Source organism: Aulonocara sp. 'chitande type north' Nkhata Bay, linkage group LG17 (genome assembly GCF_057382095.1).
Source record: "Aulonocara sp. 'chitande type north' Nkhata Bay isolate Kocher_YH1m ecotype deep benthic linkage group LG17, A_spYH_male_GT1.1, whole genome shotgun sequence".
NCBI lineage: Eukaryota > Metazoa > Chordata > Actinopteri > Cichliformes > Cichlidae > Aulonocara > Aulonocara sp. 'chitande type north' Nkhata Bay.
Genome location: NC_141360.1, coordinates 16,177,704 through 16,190,585, shown reverse-complemented (window position 1 = coordinate 16,190,585; position 12,882 = coordinate 16,177,704). Strand labels below are relative to the sequence as shown.

General features: G+C 38.6%; 1 protein-coding gene across 3 annotated transcripts in view; it reads right to left on the bottom strand.

Annotated features, from left to right (window-relative positions):
• Positions 1 to 5,067: 5,067 nt before the first annotated feature.
• The window catches only part of pik3r3b (phosphoinositide-3-kinase, regulatory subunit 3b (gamma)), a 98,485-nt gene continuing 90,670 nt past the window's right edge, over positions 5,068 to 12,882 (bottom strand). For all 3 annotated transcript variants that reach the window (XM_086270137.1, XM_086270135.1, XM_086270136.1), the window contains exon 9: positions 5,068 to 12,534. In XM_086270137.1, coding sequence (XP_086126263.1) covers positions 12,336 to 12,534 — 199 coding nt within the window. In that variant the 3' untranslated portion in view covers positions 5,068 to 12,335. The remainder of the gene's footprint in view (positions 12,535 to 12,882) is intronic.

Sequence of the window (12,882 nt, the reverse complement as noted above, 5' to 3'; positions counted from 1 at the left end):
TATCTTTTTACAAAAAAAACAGCTGAACATGAGAGGTTTTTGGACCAATTTTGTGTTCTCCATTCTTTAAGCACCGGTTTGAGCACCGTTTAAGCACCAGCACCGTTTCAAAAGTACCGGTTTGGCACCGGTATCGGATAAAACTTAAACGATACCCATCCCTAGTCCAGTGTGTGTCTGTGCACATGTGTAGGGTCATTAAGCTGTGTTTCAATCTCTTGTCCTGTGACCGCTTATCATGCAAGATGTTAACTCTCGGAAACTTGTCTTCTGATTCAGCTGTGGCTTTGGGTTGCCAGACCTCTTCCTGTCAGCGTTTGCCCCAGTTTCTAAGTGCCTTTTGATGGTGAAGGAAACTGTACTCACTGACACCTTGACTGTTGTGATGGTCTATCTCTCTTGCACTGTTAATTGCCTTTTTCCCGCCATTTTTGTAGCAACACACTATTTTCTACAGTACAATACTGTTCAACTGATGCTCACGAGGGTATGGTACCACAGTGTGTTCCAACACTGCTTTTATGCAGACAGATGGGACTGTAAGTAATCCAGAACGGTTAGAACACCTGTAGGAATTAGTAGCACCAGCTTTCAAGACTGGACCAACCTCCATTGTGGCAGAACAGCATTAAATTGTTAGCCCATTTTGTGTTCCCTGTAAAAGGCTTTTTGTATAATTCTGAAATCTACATTATTTTTCAGTGTTGGGTAACCTTACCTTTTTTAAATCTCTGGCAGTTCGCCACTTACAAGCTATTCATTGGACTTGAATTGCAATAAAAGATGGACTTTTGACCAGTAGTGTAAGTATCCAACATAAGTTCTGTTAACACACTTTAAATGCAGCAGAAAACTTCTGTTTGAGTTGCACCAGCTTACAATGCTCACCAGTGTAGCACTGTGCGTCAGCAAAAGACTGTTGTTTGTTGTTCTGTCATAAAATAGAATTTCCAGTAGATATAAAAGCATTTATTCTGCCTCTCGCTCATTCTGCATTTATCTCTCTCTCTCTTTGTTATGCAATGGTGCACATCTCCCCTCTGCAGTACACTGGCGTCCATTCAGGTGTGTGTTTGTGTGTGTGGTGGTTAACAGAAGGGGCATTGTTGGTGATGACTGGGTCAGTTCTCTTTCCCAATGTTACTAAGATTTCATGAATCAGCCCGACCACACATCCTGTCATTTACTTACAACCTCTTGACCTACCTCAAGGACTATTTGCCTTAGTCAAATATAAACACACACTCTACTTAGTCCCATTCTGGAAAAAGTTTGAAAATAGCGACTGTTGCCACACTTGCTATTATAAACCATAACTGATTAATTAAAAAAAAAAAGAAGTCAGTGACAATGTTGTACCTGTAAAAATAAGATCAGATGTTTGTTTTGCAGTTTTATATTAGGACAATAAATACGTATTCTTGACTGTGTATGACCAAATCTGAACCTCTTATTTAACTCAGTTGGTAGCCATGTAAGGTGTACTTCCAAATAAGGCATATACAAATGTTGCTAAATATAACATACTTAATAGCAGGAAAGATATAAAATTGTCACTGGCTTTTTCAGGACAACATGTACTCTGCTACTGTACTGTTCAGTATTTTTCCAGAGAAACATTCACACAAATTGAAAGGTCAACTTTGCTCAGGAAACTGCAGCTGAAATAGAAACCGACATCGGAGCCACTGCACACTTTAGAAGCACTAGTGAGTCACGTTATACTCAATCTGATGATTATTGGGGTTTTTCACTATCTTTATATTATTTTACGGTATTTAACTTGCAATACAAATTGCCCTTCCCAACTGTTGTTATGATTTGTTTCTATATAAATAAAATTGAAATGAAAAATGGAATTGAAATGTGTTAGTTGCCACAAGTGAGAGTGGTAACTGATTCCAGAAGTGGCTGTAGAACTATTGACTAAAAAAATAAATAAATTTAAAAAAAGGCTTTATGGCTCACACAGTGAAAGTGTCAAGTGAGCAAAACACTTAAGCTTAAATGGCTCCAATAAATCAAGCTACCAACCTGAGGTTACAAAGTTATGCGTTACAAAAATCAATTTCTCGTTTTTACAGTCTGTGTTACAGTCTGCACGGGGAACTCTCATTTCTCTCCCTTTACAAACAGACGATTCTCTAGCAGTCTTTGCAGGATGAGCCGGACCTGTTTCACACGATCACCATGACTTTTGGAAAAAAACAGAATGTCGTCCAGGTAGACAATCACAAATTGGTTAATAAAGTCTCTCTAACACCAACACTCTCTGAAACACTGCGGGAGTGTTGGTGTTGGGCATTACAAGACACTCGAAGGCTGACAAAAGCAGAGGCAGGAGGTACCTATTCTTAACAGTGATTGTGTTGATCCTCAGAAGTCAATGCAGGGATGGAGAGTTTTGTCCTTTTTCTCAACAAAGAAAAAACCTGCACTGAGAACTGAGAAAACCTGCACCTAAAAGATGCTACTCCTATATGACTTTGTGCAGTGGGAGGGAAGGTAAACAGTTTTTAAAAGGTGAAATATGAAGTCAAAAATTGCCAATTATTCCTGCACTCTTCCTTTTTTGATCCTGATTGTGATTACGAAGAAATTAGATGACGTAACTGTGGAAGAAACCATATGCCTTCATCAAGAGAATATGAGCTGTTCAAGAGGAAAAGCTTCAACCTAAAAGTCAATAACATGTGCAGATGAACAGAGGAAAGTTAAAGGAGTGCAATAGGCAACTGGGAAAGTAGTGTGATATGTCTCCCCCTTCTTCTCCTCTTCACAGCCACTGGCAGCTCAGCAAGTCATAGAAACTCAATTATTTTTTTGCATTTATGGTCGATGTGGTGTCAGCTGCTTGAAATCAATCCAACAGGACAGATATAATCAAAGTAGTAGCTGATGTTGCAGAAAGATTCCTTGAATGAATTAATCTAGGTCCAGAGCAGTTACACAAGTTCATGAAGCGAAAAGTGAAGATTCATGAGAGAAGGAGGGGAAGGAGGTTTACAGAGAGAAGTGAAGAATACACTGAAATTGCAGGCTTGGAAATCCATGAGGATGACAGATTCTGTTTTACCTGTTGCAATGGAATACAAAAGTTTGATTGCAAATTTACAGGCATTTAAAAGATGTAATGATGTATTTAAAGATCTGCTAACGAGTCATTGAAGAACCTTGGCTTAAGATTTTGAGTTCCTAGGCAATGAAAATTCAGACCCGATCAAAATAAAAAAGCTGCTGGATATTGAGCAAGTCAATAGTCTCTGTGTGCGTGTGTGTGTGTGTGGGGTGTGTGTGTGTGGGGGGGGGGGGGGGGGGGGGGAGGGGGGGGAGTCCGGTCTGTAGTGGAACTGCAGGGGAGGAGTGGTCCACTGGGTTCAGGCCCGACTGGCAGCCACAATCTTTTCATGCCTCCCCTATTTAAGTAGCATGCTGGGAAAAGAGAGAAGGTCCACGCTGTGAGTGAGCGTGCATCTTCAGCTATGAGAGACCACTGGCAGTTACAGGCTGGAAAGGCTAAATGGTAATTAAAGAACTGGGAACCCTCAACACTGTGTGCAAGTTTATTTTGCTGGGCAGAACCAACACCAGCTGGTGTCAGAGAGTCTTTGTTGCAGTCCACACAATTCCATACTTAGGGGGTACAAAACTATTTAACAATAAATTTAAATCTGCTCTCAGAGGTGGTAACATGGGTGAGGAATAACTAAGAAAAAGAAAAGAAACACTAAGAGAACACATATATAAACTATAATATCGCTAGAAGAAATGAAAAGGGCTATTTAAAAAAGCAAGGAAGCCAGCCCCTGGAAAACATGGCATTAATAATTATTATCTGAAGAGATTATAATTGAACCAGTGTTGGACTAAATATTGGTTTTTATGAATAATATATGGAAAGAGAGATTTCTCCCCAGTTCATAGAAGCAAGCAATACTCATTAAAGCACTAAAATCAGAGGAGGCTGGATTGCTTGCATGGTCTTACAGGCCAAGATATACTGTGTAAAGTTATGGAAAGAACGGTAACTGATTAGTTTTTAAGCTGGAGAAGGTTTAGTCCTTTTTCAGAGTAGGTTTCCTAGGCAGAGGAGCAACATGGCATCCATCCATTTATTTTATTTAGCTTCTCTGAGGCGAGGTTGCAGGGGCAGCAGCCTTAGGAGAGAAGCGCAGACCTCCTCCCTAGACAACCTCCTCCAGCTTTTCTGGGGGAACACCAAGGTGTTCTCTGGCCAGCAGGGAGTTATAATTTCTCCAGCACGACCTGTGCCTCCTTCTGGTGGGACATGCCCGGACTACCTCATCCTGAAGGCATCCTGTCAGATGCCCAAACCACCTCAAGTGGCTCCTTTTGATGCGGAGGAGTAGCGGCTTTACTCTGAGCCCCTCACCCTATCTTGAAGGGAGAGGCAAGCCACCCTTCTGAGAAAGCTCATGTCTGCTGTGAACCTGTTCTTTTGATGACTACCCAGAGCTCATGACCATAGGTGAGGGAAGGGACGTAGATCACATGGTAAACTGAGAGCTTCACTTTTATGCTCAGGTCCCCTTTTACCAAAACATAAACTGTGCAAAAACATAACTGCAGCTGCAGTCCTAATCCATCTGTCAGTGTCCTGCTCCTGGGAACTCCTCCACTTGGGAGTAGCAACTTGTCCCCGACCCAGAGTGGGCACTCCACCCTTTTCCGGCTGAGACTTTGAGGTGCTGATTCTCATTCCTGCCACTTCACACTTGACTGTAAACTGTTCCAGTGCGAACTGGATGCCATGACCTGATGAAGCCAATATGAACTGTTAGGCAACCCGGCTCGGGTGGCTGCGGTATCATCTGGATGATATATTAGGAAAGGTGTCTCCGTCTTAATTACTTAAAACAACTTTTACAGAGGTAGCTATTATTGAGTAAGGGTTGCAAATCCATGACTAGCAATGACACTGGCCGCATTGCACGTGTTATGTGCAAGGGTCAAACTGAACTAGATATGGCATGTAGTGATCACACTAATCAAATGAATTTTAGTACACCCTGAGATGGAAGCATTTACAAAAAAGACAATCACATATTTGTAAGTGAACAAAATATTTCCTTTATTCTGCAAGAGAATCAAATATGTTGTAACTCCACTGATAATCATACGTGGGTTTTGCTCATAAAACAAACGGCTCATAAACAACTCAACAAACTCTTCCAACGGACACAAGAAAGTAGTGTAATGGTGAAGGACCAAAAACCATTTCAAAGAGAATACCAAGAGAAGCCAAAAGCAGGTATGGCTGAGGGTAACGCTGAGAAAGAGACCAGCTTGAGTCAACCGAAAATACTGAATGGGAGAGATTTCATTCAGTCAAGGTACAAGTTTGTGGTTCTCTGATGTTATGTAAATCAGCACTTTGTCATTTTTTCTTTTATTGTTTATTGTGCAAAATTCTTATGAATGACACATACTGGATGTTTTAAATCTTTGATCATTTATTGTAAAAGAACACTGGGCTATAGTTAATGCTGTAATTTGGACTGAAAATACTCAAAGCTTATTATTTATTCATGTGATGTACCAATGGTTGGCATACATTTTTGGTTCTCTTTCTCAGTTTTGTTATACCATTAAACAACCAACACAAAAGGACTATAACTTGTTACAGCTGTAAGCAGTGATGTTAAATTTGCTATATTAAATTCAGATCTCAATACACCATAAACAGACAAATAACATTCGATTTTAAAGACATCTTTTTAAACCATTTTTCTTTTACACACAAGAGAAAACAGTCAATAGTACCAAATATGCATGCTGGATCTGTACGTATGCCAAAAAGGGGTAAAAGGCATAGAAGGGAGGAGGGGATGTTGTATAACCTTTTTTGAAAACTGATTTTTTTTAAAGTTTTTTTTAAAGTTTTTTTTTTTCTTTTTAAAGAAACTGATACTCCCCAAAGCTGTGCTGGGCGCTGTGATCAGATAAGCATTCGTCAGAAGACAACACAACTCCTCTGTAAGAACAAAACATATTAAAACCTGGCTGCAAATAAAACTTTGCAGAACTGCTTAAGGATGAGTAGTAGCAGTACTAGTGGTATTAATAATAGTAGTAGAGGAATAATAGACAGTTGCTATTTTAACAGTCCTGCAATGATAGTGAGTATAAACACTCAGAAAAAGGTAACAGTGGAGTTATTGTTCCTTTTTGTTACTGAGCCTGCACCTTTGTTAGAATCAAAATGTACCTTCCTTTTCTGAGAGGTGATCTTAAAATCTGTTCCCTGGAGTTGTATAAGTTGATGCTGAGTTTTCTGAAGTAAACTCAACCAAACAGTCATTAAAAGTAAACTTGACAATATTTGGTTTGTCCCATTAACCCTCATAACTGATGTCACTGTAACCCCAGGTGTACAGAAAGGCCTGTATTTTGGGTCTGTAACTGCACAAATACATTTCCTTCCATCGTGAACCCCTGACTGACAAAAAAGGGAATATTGCATGTAATTGTTTAGTGATACAAAAAGTGAGAACAATCCTGCAGAAATAATTTAATTATTTGTGATGTTTTAAAAAAAAAAAAGACATCTGGACGGTGGCCAGGAGAGGGGTTATAGCGAGACAAGACATCCCACTCTTAAGTTAAGTCAAATGCTTGTAGTGCTAAAAAGTAAATTTCATGAGTTCGGTCTTTTTGGGATCAATTTCTTGTGTTCCATTAGGAACATTTGTTCTGGATTTCTGCAGGACACTTTCCAAATAAAGAAAGAAAAAAAACTTCAAACAAGACTGAACTTCATAAACTGGCAAACACAGATTACAATAATTTTGATTCATTTACAATCGGAAGATCAATGAACATGGACTAAAGATGGATCTTTCCTGATATGCCACAAAAACAAACAAACAAACAAAAAGACACGTTTCGACTCACAAGAACTGAACTGATGGACAATCCAACAATCTCACCAAGCAGTATGGGATGGTCATTCACACTATGATTTTATTTTGTGAGTCGTGATACCATCATTTCAATGGACGTAAAAAATTGTTTCTATTACTGAAACATTCATTTTCCAATCATCAACAAACATCAAGAACTTAAATCTTTGGCGTTAATGTGTTTTGAAGGGTGGGGGGGGGGGGGGGGGGGGGATGGTCAAACGGCAACTAAAACAACCCTTCAAACTGTAACTCCTTTAAGCTCTATATACATATAAAGATATATCATATATATGACAGCTCTGTAAATGTTACTCTGGATGCATACGCAGACATCACCAGTAAATGTGTGCAATTTCAGTCAAGCCCTATGTGACAATCGAAACACATCTGAGAAAAGTTTCAAATGGCACCTTCTTCCCTCCCAAAGTAGCTCTACATTTGCCTGTAACAAATACTGTACATACACTACAAACCTCATCCCTGCTCACCAGAAAACAAAAGGGAACTATTTGCTTTTTAAATTTTTTCTTTAATAAATGTATCATTTTATATAAAGACATTCAACAGTGAGCAATGCAATACAGTTCAAGTAATAGACTTAGGGATGTTTGAGTTCCCTATGCAAAACACAAAAGTCTGGTAACAGGGAAAAAAACTAAAGAAACAAAAACCTAGACCGTATGTTGACTGAGGGGAAAGAAAGACCATGACATCCATTTGGTGACGATGCTGCATCTAATTATGGGAACCGATGACGTACAAGACTGTTAAAGGTAGGACATTTTAAAAAGTCAATGTCATGGGCCTACATTAATTGATGAGTGACTGAAGTATCCATGCACAAAAACCCTGATTTAACCTGATTTTTTCCCCTCAAAACGCTGGCTTTGTTGTGTGGTAGCTTCTACGGTAAACTTGGAAAAAAGACCTGAGGGTTAATGACCAGAAACTATGATCAAAAAAGTCGTCCGAATTAAATGGGCCTGCATTCCCGATAGCACCTTGAGAGTTAGCAATAGTATGTGTTGATTTTAGATAAACGTGACTGAGGTGCTTCGGATTAAAAAAACACACTGGACCAACCTCGCTGTACATTCAAGATTATACTGACAAACCCCATGAAAAAGCAAAGATAACCTGTGACTTAATCCAAGAAAGCAAAGCTCTGAGGCCGTGTCCAGTTCAGAGGCTCATTTGAAAAAGGGAAGGCTAAACCTGCACCTCTGCAAAAAAGCATTTGCAGATGATTCACCACAGTGTCATTGTAAATTCTCACAATATGGCCATAATAAGATTAGAAAATTAGCTTGTGTATACTTACGGACAGTAAACAAAAACACTGATACCAAACAAAAACAATAAGATGCAAAAAAAAAAAAAAAAAAAAAAAAAAAAATCTAAAATCTCATTAAATTGATACAGTTGCAAAACTGCAAAATACATAGTTTGCAATAGAACTGGAAGCCCAACAATCCAAAGATCTACAGAAACGCACATATAAGCCTGAGAAACTCCTTCCCACTGCAGCAGTGTCTTAAAACTTGTATATTACAAGAAGCCCCTGAAACAGGACACAGCTAATCTCCCTAAATTCTTCATGCTGCAAAAGTTACGTTGGGTTTCTACTTATGGCTGCTATTCTTAACTGAACTGGAAAACTCGGGCTGATAGATCAAGTAAATTTGGCACCAATTTTTTGAAGTGGTCTGTCAGACATGACATACGATTTAGCAGTTGAGCCAGTTTTTGTGTAACTTTTGAGCTACACTTCTACAGGTCTAGAGAAGTGAGTTCTATATACACTTCCATTTTATTCTATTAGGACTACTTGTGAATTTGTGTGGAAACTAAACAGACTTGCAGTCTTAAGAGATTTACTGAAGCAGGTTTACACCTTCTTGATAAGCCTTAGAACAGGTCAATTTAGATTTAATACTGCCACACCGATTCATCCTGTAGTTTACAAAGAAGAAAGAGAAACTTTCACTACCCATGGCTTTCAGCTCCACAAACCTCACTTCTCCCAGTTCATCTACCTATTGTCAGCAGACTAGTGGGCTGTAATGGAGGGAGGGTTATGGTAGATAACAGTGAGCAGACTCCAATAGGTTGTAGAAGACATAGAGATGACTGGAGATAAACACACAGTGGGCACAAACAAGGCTTTATGATTTCTTCACAATGATTCCTTTGCACTTTCCAAACAATAGCACTCTTTCTAAAACTGGACACTTTCTCTCTGTGCGTTTGTGGCCAAGCTTATCAAAACTGGGAAAATCTTAAAGATGACAATAAGAGAGAGGGGTGCTTTATCTAACTTTTTTTTTATTATTAGATGCTCTTTCCAGTTTAAAAAAAAAGGCTAATGCCTAACCAGTGTGATTAGTTTTAAGACGAGGATTAGAGTGAGTTGAGAATCACATCTCTGCTTTTTCTTAAGCATTCTCATAACCTTTGATTTCATTAGGACCTTTTAAAAGCTCCATATTATCAGTCAGGCAGCGATAAGTCAACTTGATCACTATGAGAAGATGCTTTACTGTGCTGTGTATTCATTTTCTGGGGGGAATAGAATCTAACTTGGTCGTGTATTGTAGCTCTCAGTGTTTGAAGATATTTTTCTTTTTATTGAGTCGTTGACAGAAAATGGATCCACTGGTTAGAAAGTCACGCAGAGAGCATGTCGTTTGGGTTCAAATAAAAGCCAAACACTATCAGCAATCAGACAGAAAGGGAATTTCACTCCAACAGCTTAACTGTGATTATCTCCAACTTTAGTGCATCTCACACTAACTGCTGAACTACATTAAACACAAAGCTAGATTGCACGTTCAAGTTTTCAGATTTTCTTCTAAAGCCTGTATCTTCAGCTCAGGACATGGACTTTGTGTGCCTGTGCTCCTTATACATAAACATTTAGTAAAAGCTTATTTTTTCTGAAGGCGTTCAAACAAAAACACCCCAGTTTTTCAGCCTGCAGTCACATTGCATTAGCTCTTTTCTTTGTTTAAACCACACATAAAATGGGTTTCGGCTTTTATGGCAACATTTTTCACCAAGCTTAGCCTTTCAAAGGCTGGAAAAGGAACCCTTTACCAGTTTACCTTAATGTGCCTTATGTTTTCTTCAGACCAAATTCAAAGTGAAATTTTCACGTCCCAATTATATAGAAAGATAAAATCAAAGAAGCAAATTGGCACAAATTTATGACAGGTAATGCAAATGAAATCATTTTTGCATAGGGTAAATTCACACTAATGTGCTGTGGATTTAGTGTCACCATTATCACAGTTTGTAAGCAGCTAGGCCAGATGATTTCGGTTAACCTTTATACTGATGCATGAAAAAAAAAAGAAAGAGCTTGGAGGAAACTAAGCAAAAATGTTCCCATTAATTTCAGCTGTCAGTTTGTCTCAGGAGGAGAAAGAAATTTTGGGGGTTTTGAAATTAGCCAAAAGATGCCATGTAGCTTTAGCTGCTAATTACACCTCCTTTGACTCATCCACTTTGGCGTACACAGCCAAAATTTTGTAAGCGCTGAGATTACAAATGGAGCTTGTTTGAGTGCTTTGAAGGTTGTGGGGTTCATGTACCCTTTGGTTTATATAAAAAAAAAAAAAAGAAGTATATTTGTCGCTAAAGCACACGGCCTGAAACTCATTTTTATGTGTGGCCTTAAACACATCATTGCTTATCTTCACCCATTTGCATTCACCAAAGATGGGAAAATTAAATAAAGAAAGAAAAACCCAACAGATGCTTTATCCTCCCCCTTCACACCAACTTTGGTCTCTGGTTGTGATTTGTTACCATTTACACATACTGTGGTGTGAAAAAGTATTCTTCCCATTCCTGATTTTTTTCTTCTTTCAAAAACACATTTGTCACGCTTTCATGTTTCAGAGCCTCGAGTTTTAATCTTAGATAAGGACAGCCTGAGGAAATACAAAATGCAGGTTCTAAAATATTTCAATTTTTAAGGACAAAAAGCAGCTATCCAAACCTTCCTGGCCTGGATCGTGCCCATAGATGCCATTTTTGCCCTGTCTTATTGGTGAATCATGCATGCTGACCTGAACTGAGGCAAGTGACGTCTGTAGTTGTTTACATGCAGTTCTTTTATGAACCCCTGAATAAGTCGTTGATGTGCTCTTGGAGTAATTTTGGCAGGATGGCTACTCATGAGAAGGTTCACTATTCCAACCTTTCACCATGGTTCGCTGGATTCCCATAGAAATATCTTTGTAGCCCTTTCCAGACAGACAGACGTCAATGACTTTGTTTTTCATCTGTTCAAGTTTCTTTAGATTGTAGCATGAAGTTTCGCTTTTATTTTTTCTAATATACTTTAATTCACAACTTCCATATCTGGCAGTAAACTCATGAATTATCAAGGGTGGAGGGCAATTCCTTTTCTCTTTTACATAGAGACGTGTAGGTTATAATTGTTTTTTTCCTTTAATAAATGAACTTCATTTTGCACTTACTTGGATATTTAGTAATATTTGTTTGATAATCTGAAACATTTAAGTGTGACGTGTGACATGTTGTGTCCCCCCCAAGAAAAAGGGTGGTACAAATACTTTTTCACAGGACTATAATAAAAAGCAATGTTAAAAAAAACAATAATAAAAACAAAATAATTAGTTTATACAAGCAAGGCTTCAGTCTTTGAGACAAAAAACAAAAAACTTCTGTGTCACTTGTGCACCTCCCTCCCCCCAGATCCCTCAGCAGCAGCAGTCTACTCTCTCTATAGCACCTAGTGCTTTGTCTTTTATGCTACATCGTTTTATATTTTTGTATGGCGAGGGACAGAGAACAGACACTTGACATCATTTCAAAGTAAGTGAAAACAAAAAGGAAACCTCTTAAAAAAAAAAAAAAAAAAAAAAATCTCCAAAAATATATTTCAAAGTTACACCATCTGATGAAAAGAAAAGGGAGGAAAAAATGATGGGAACACAGAAAAAGTCTGATGGGAATGTTTTGTTGTCATTCTTGTACTTTAGAGTTTCTGGTATAAAGTCTGAGCTGGAGTTTAGGTAGCAGCGGGATCAACCTGAAACTCTGACGTCTCCTACTCCATTTCCTTCCTTCGGTCACTTTTGTTTTCACATTCACAAACATTTAAAACTTCCTTGTGCAAATCAAGCAGTCTTTAGAAAGAATGCCCTCCAAAATTGTTCTTGTAAAAATATATAACTCCAAGGTGGCTGATGTGTGTGTTGCAGCAAATGTTAAAATTGTATCGATGTTCATCAGGTCTGGACACAGGGTTGTTTTGTAATTCAACCAATACCACCACCACCCATTAAGCTTCATAACACCCCCTTTTCTCCTTTATCCTGAAGACGGTAAAATGTGTTGTCCTTCTGGGGGTAGTTGTTTAGCATCGTTGGTTGGGGTTCATCTTCGTCCAGAGGGCATCTGTGCGTAGACAGGGTAGGCAAGGCGCACATTGAGTGAGTCATTGTGCTGCACCAGGGAAGTCTGGTGGTAGTGGAGCACCAGGTCCTTCAGGCTGCTGTAGAGGTTGTATGGCTCAGCAAAGCCAAAGCCACGTGGTGTACTGTAGATGACACAGTGCTTCACCTCCCCTTCCACACTTAGGAGACACACAGGAGAGGTACTTTAGTTAAGACTGTTTTAAGGTTAAAAATTTGTCATTCAATGCTTTCTTTCTGCATTTCCAGTTTCTTCCAGCTAGCTTTGTTCTACTACTAAAGTAAACTCCCAGGGATAAAAAAATAAATAAATAAATAAATAATGGAAATCATATCAGTTTTATTATTTTGGTTACATTCAGTATTTTTTCAAATGTTAATTTAGTGTAGTGATTTAAGAGTTTTGAGTCAGTGAACTTGTTGGTTCTGTGAAAAAATGACCTTTTTCATTAATTCTCTCAAACTGCTACTTCCCAAGAGGAAGCATCTTATTCAATACTGACATTAAG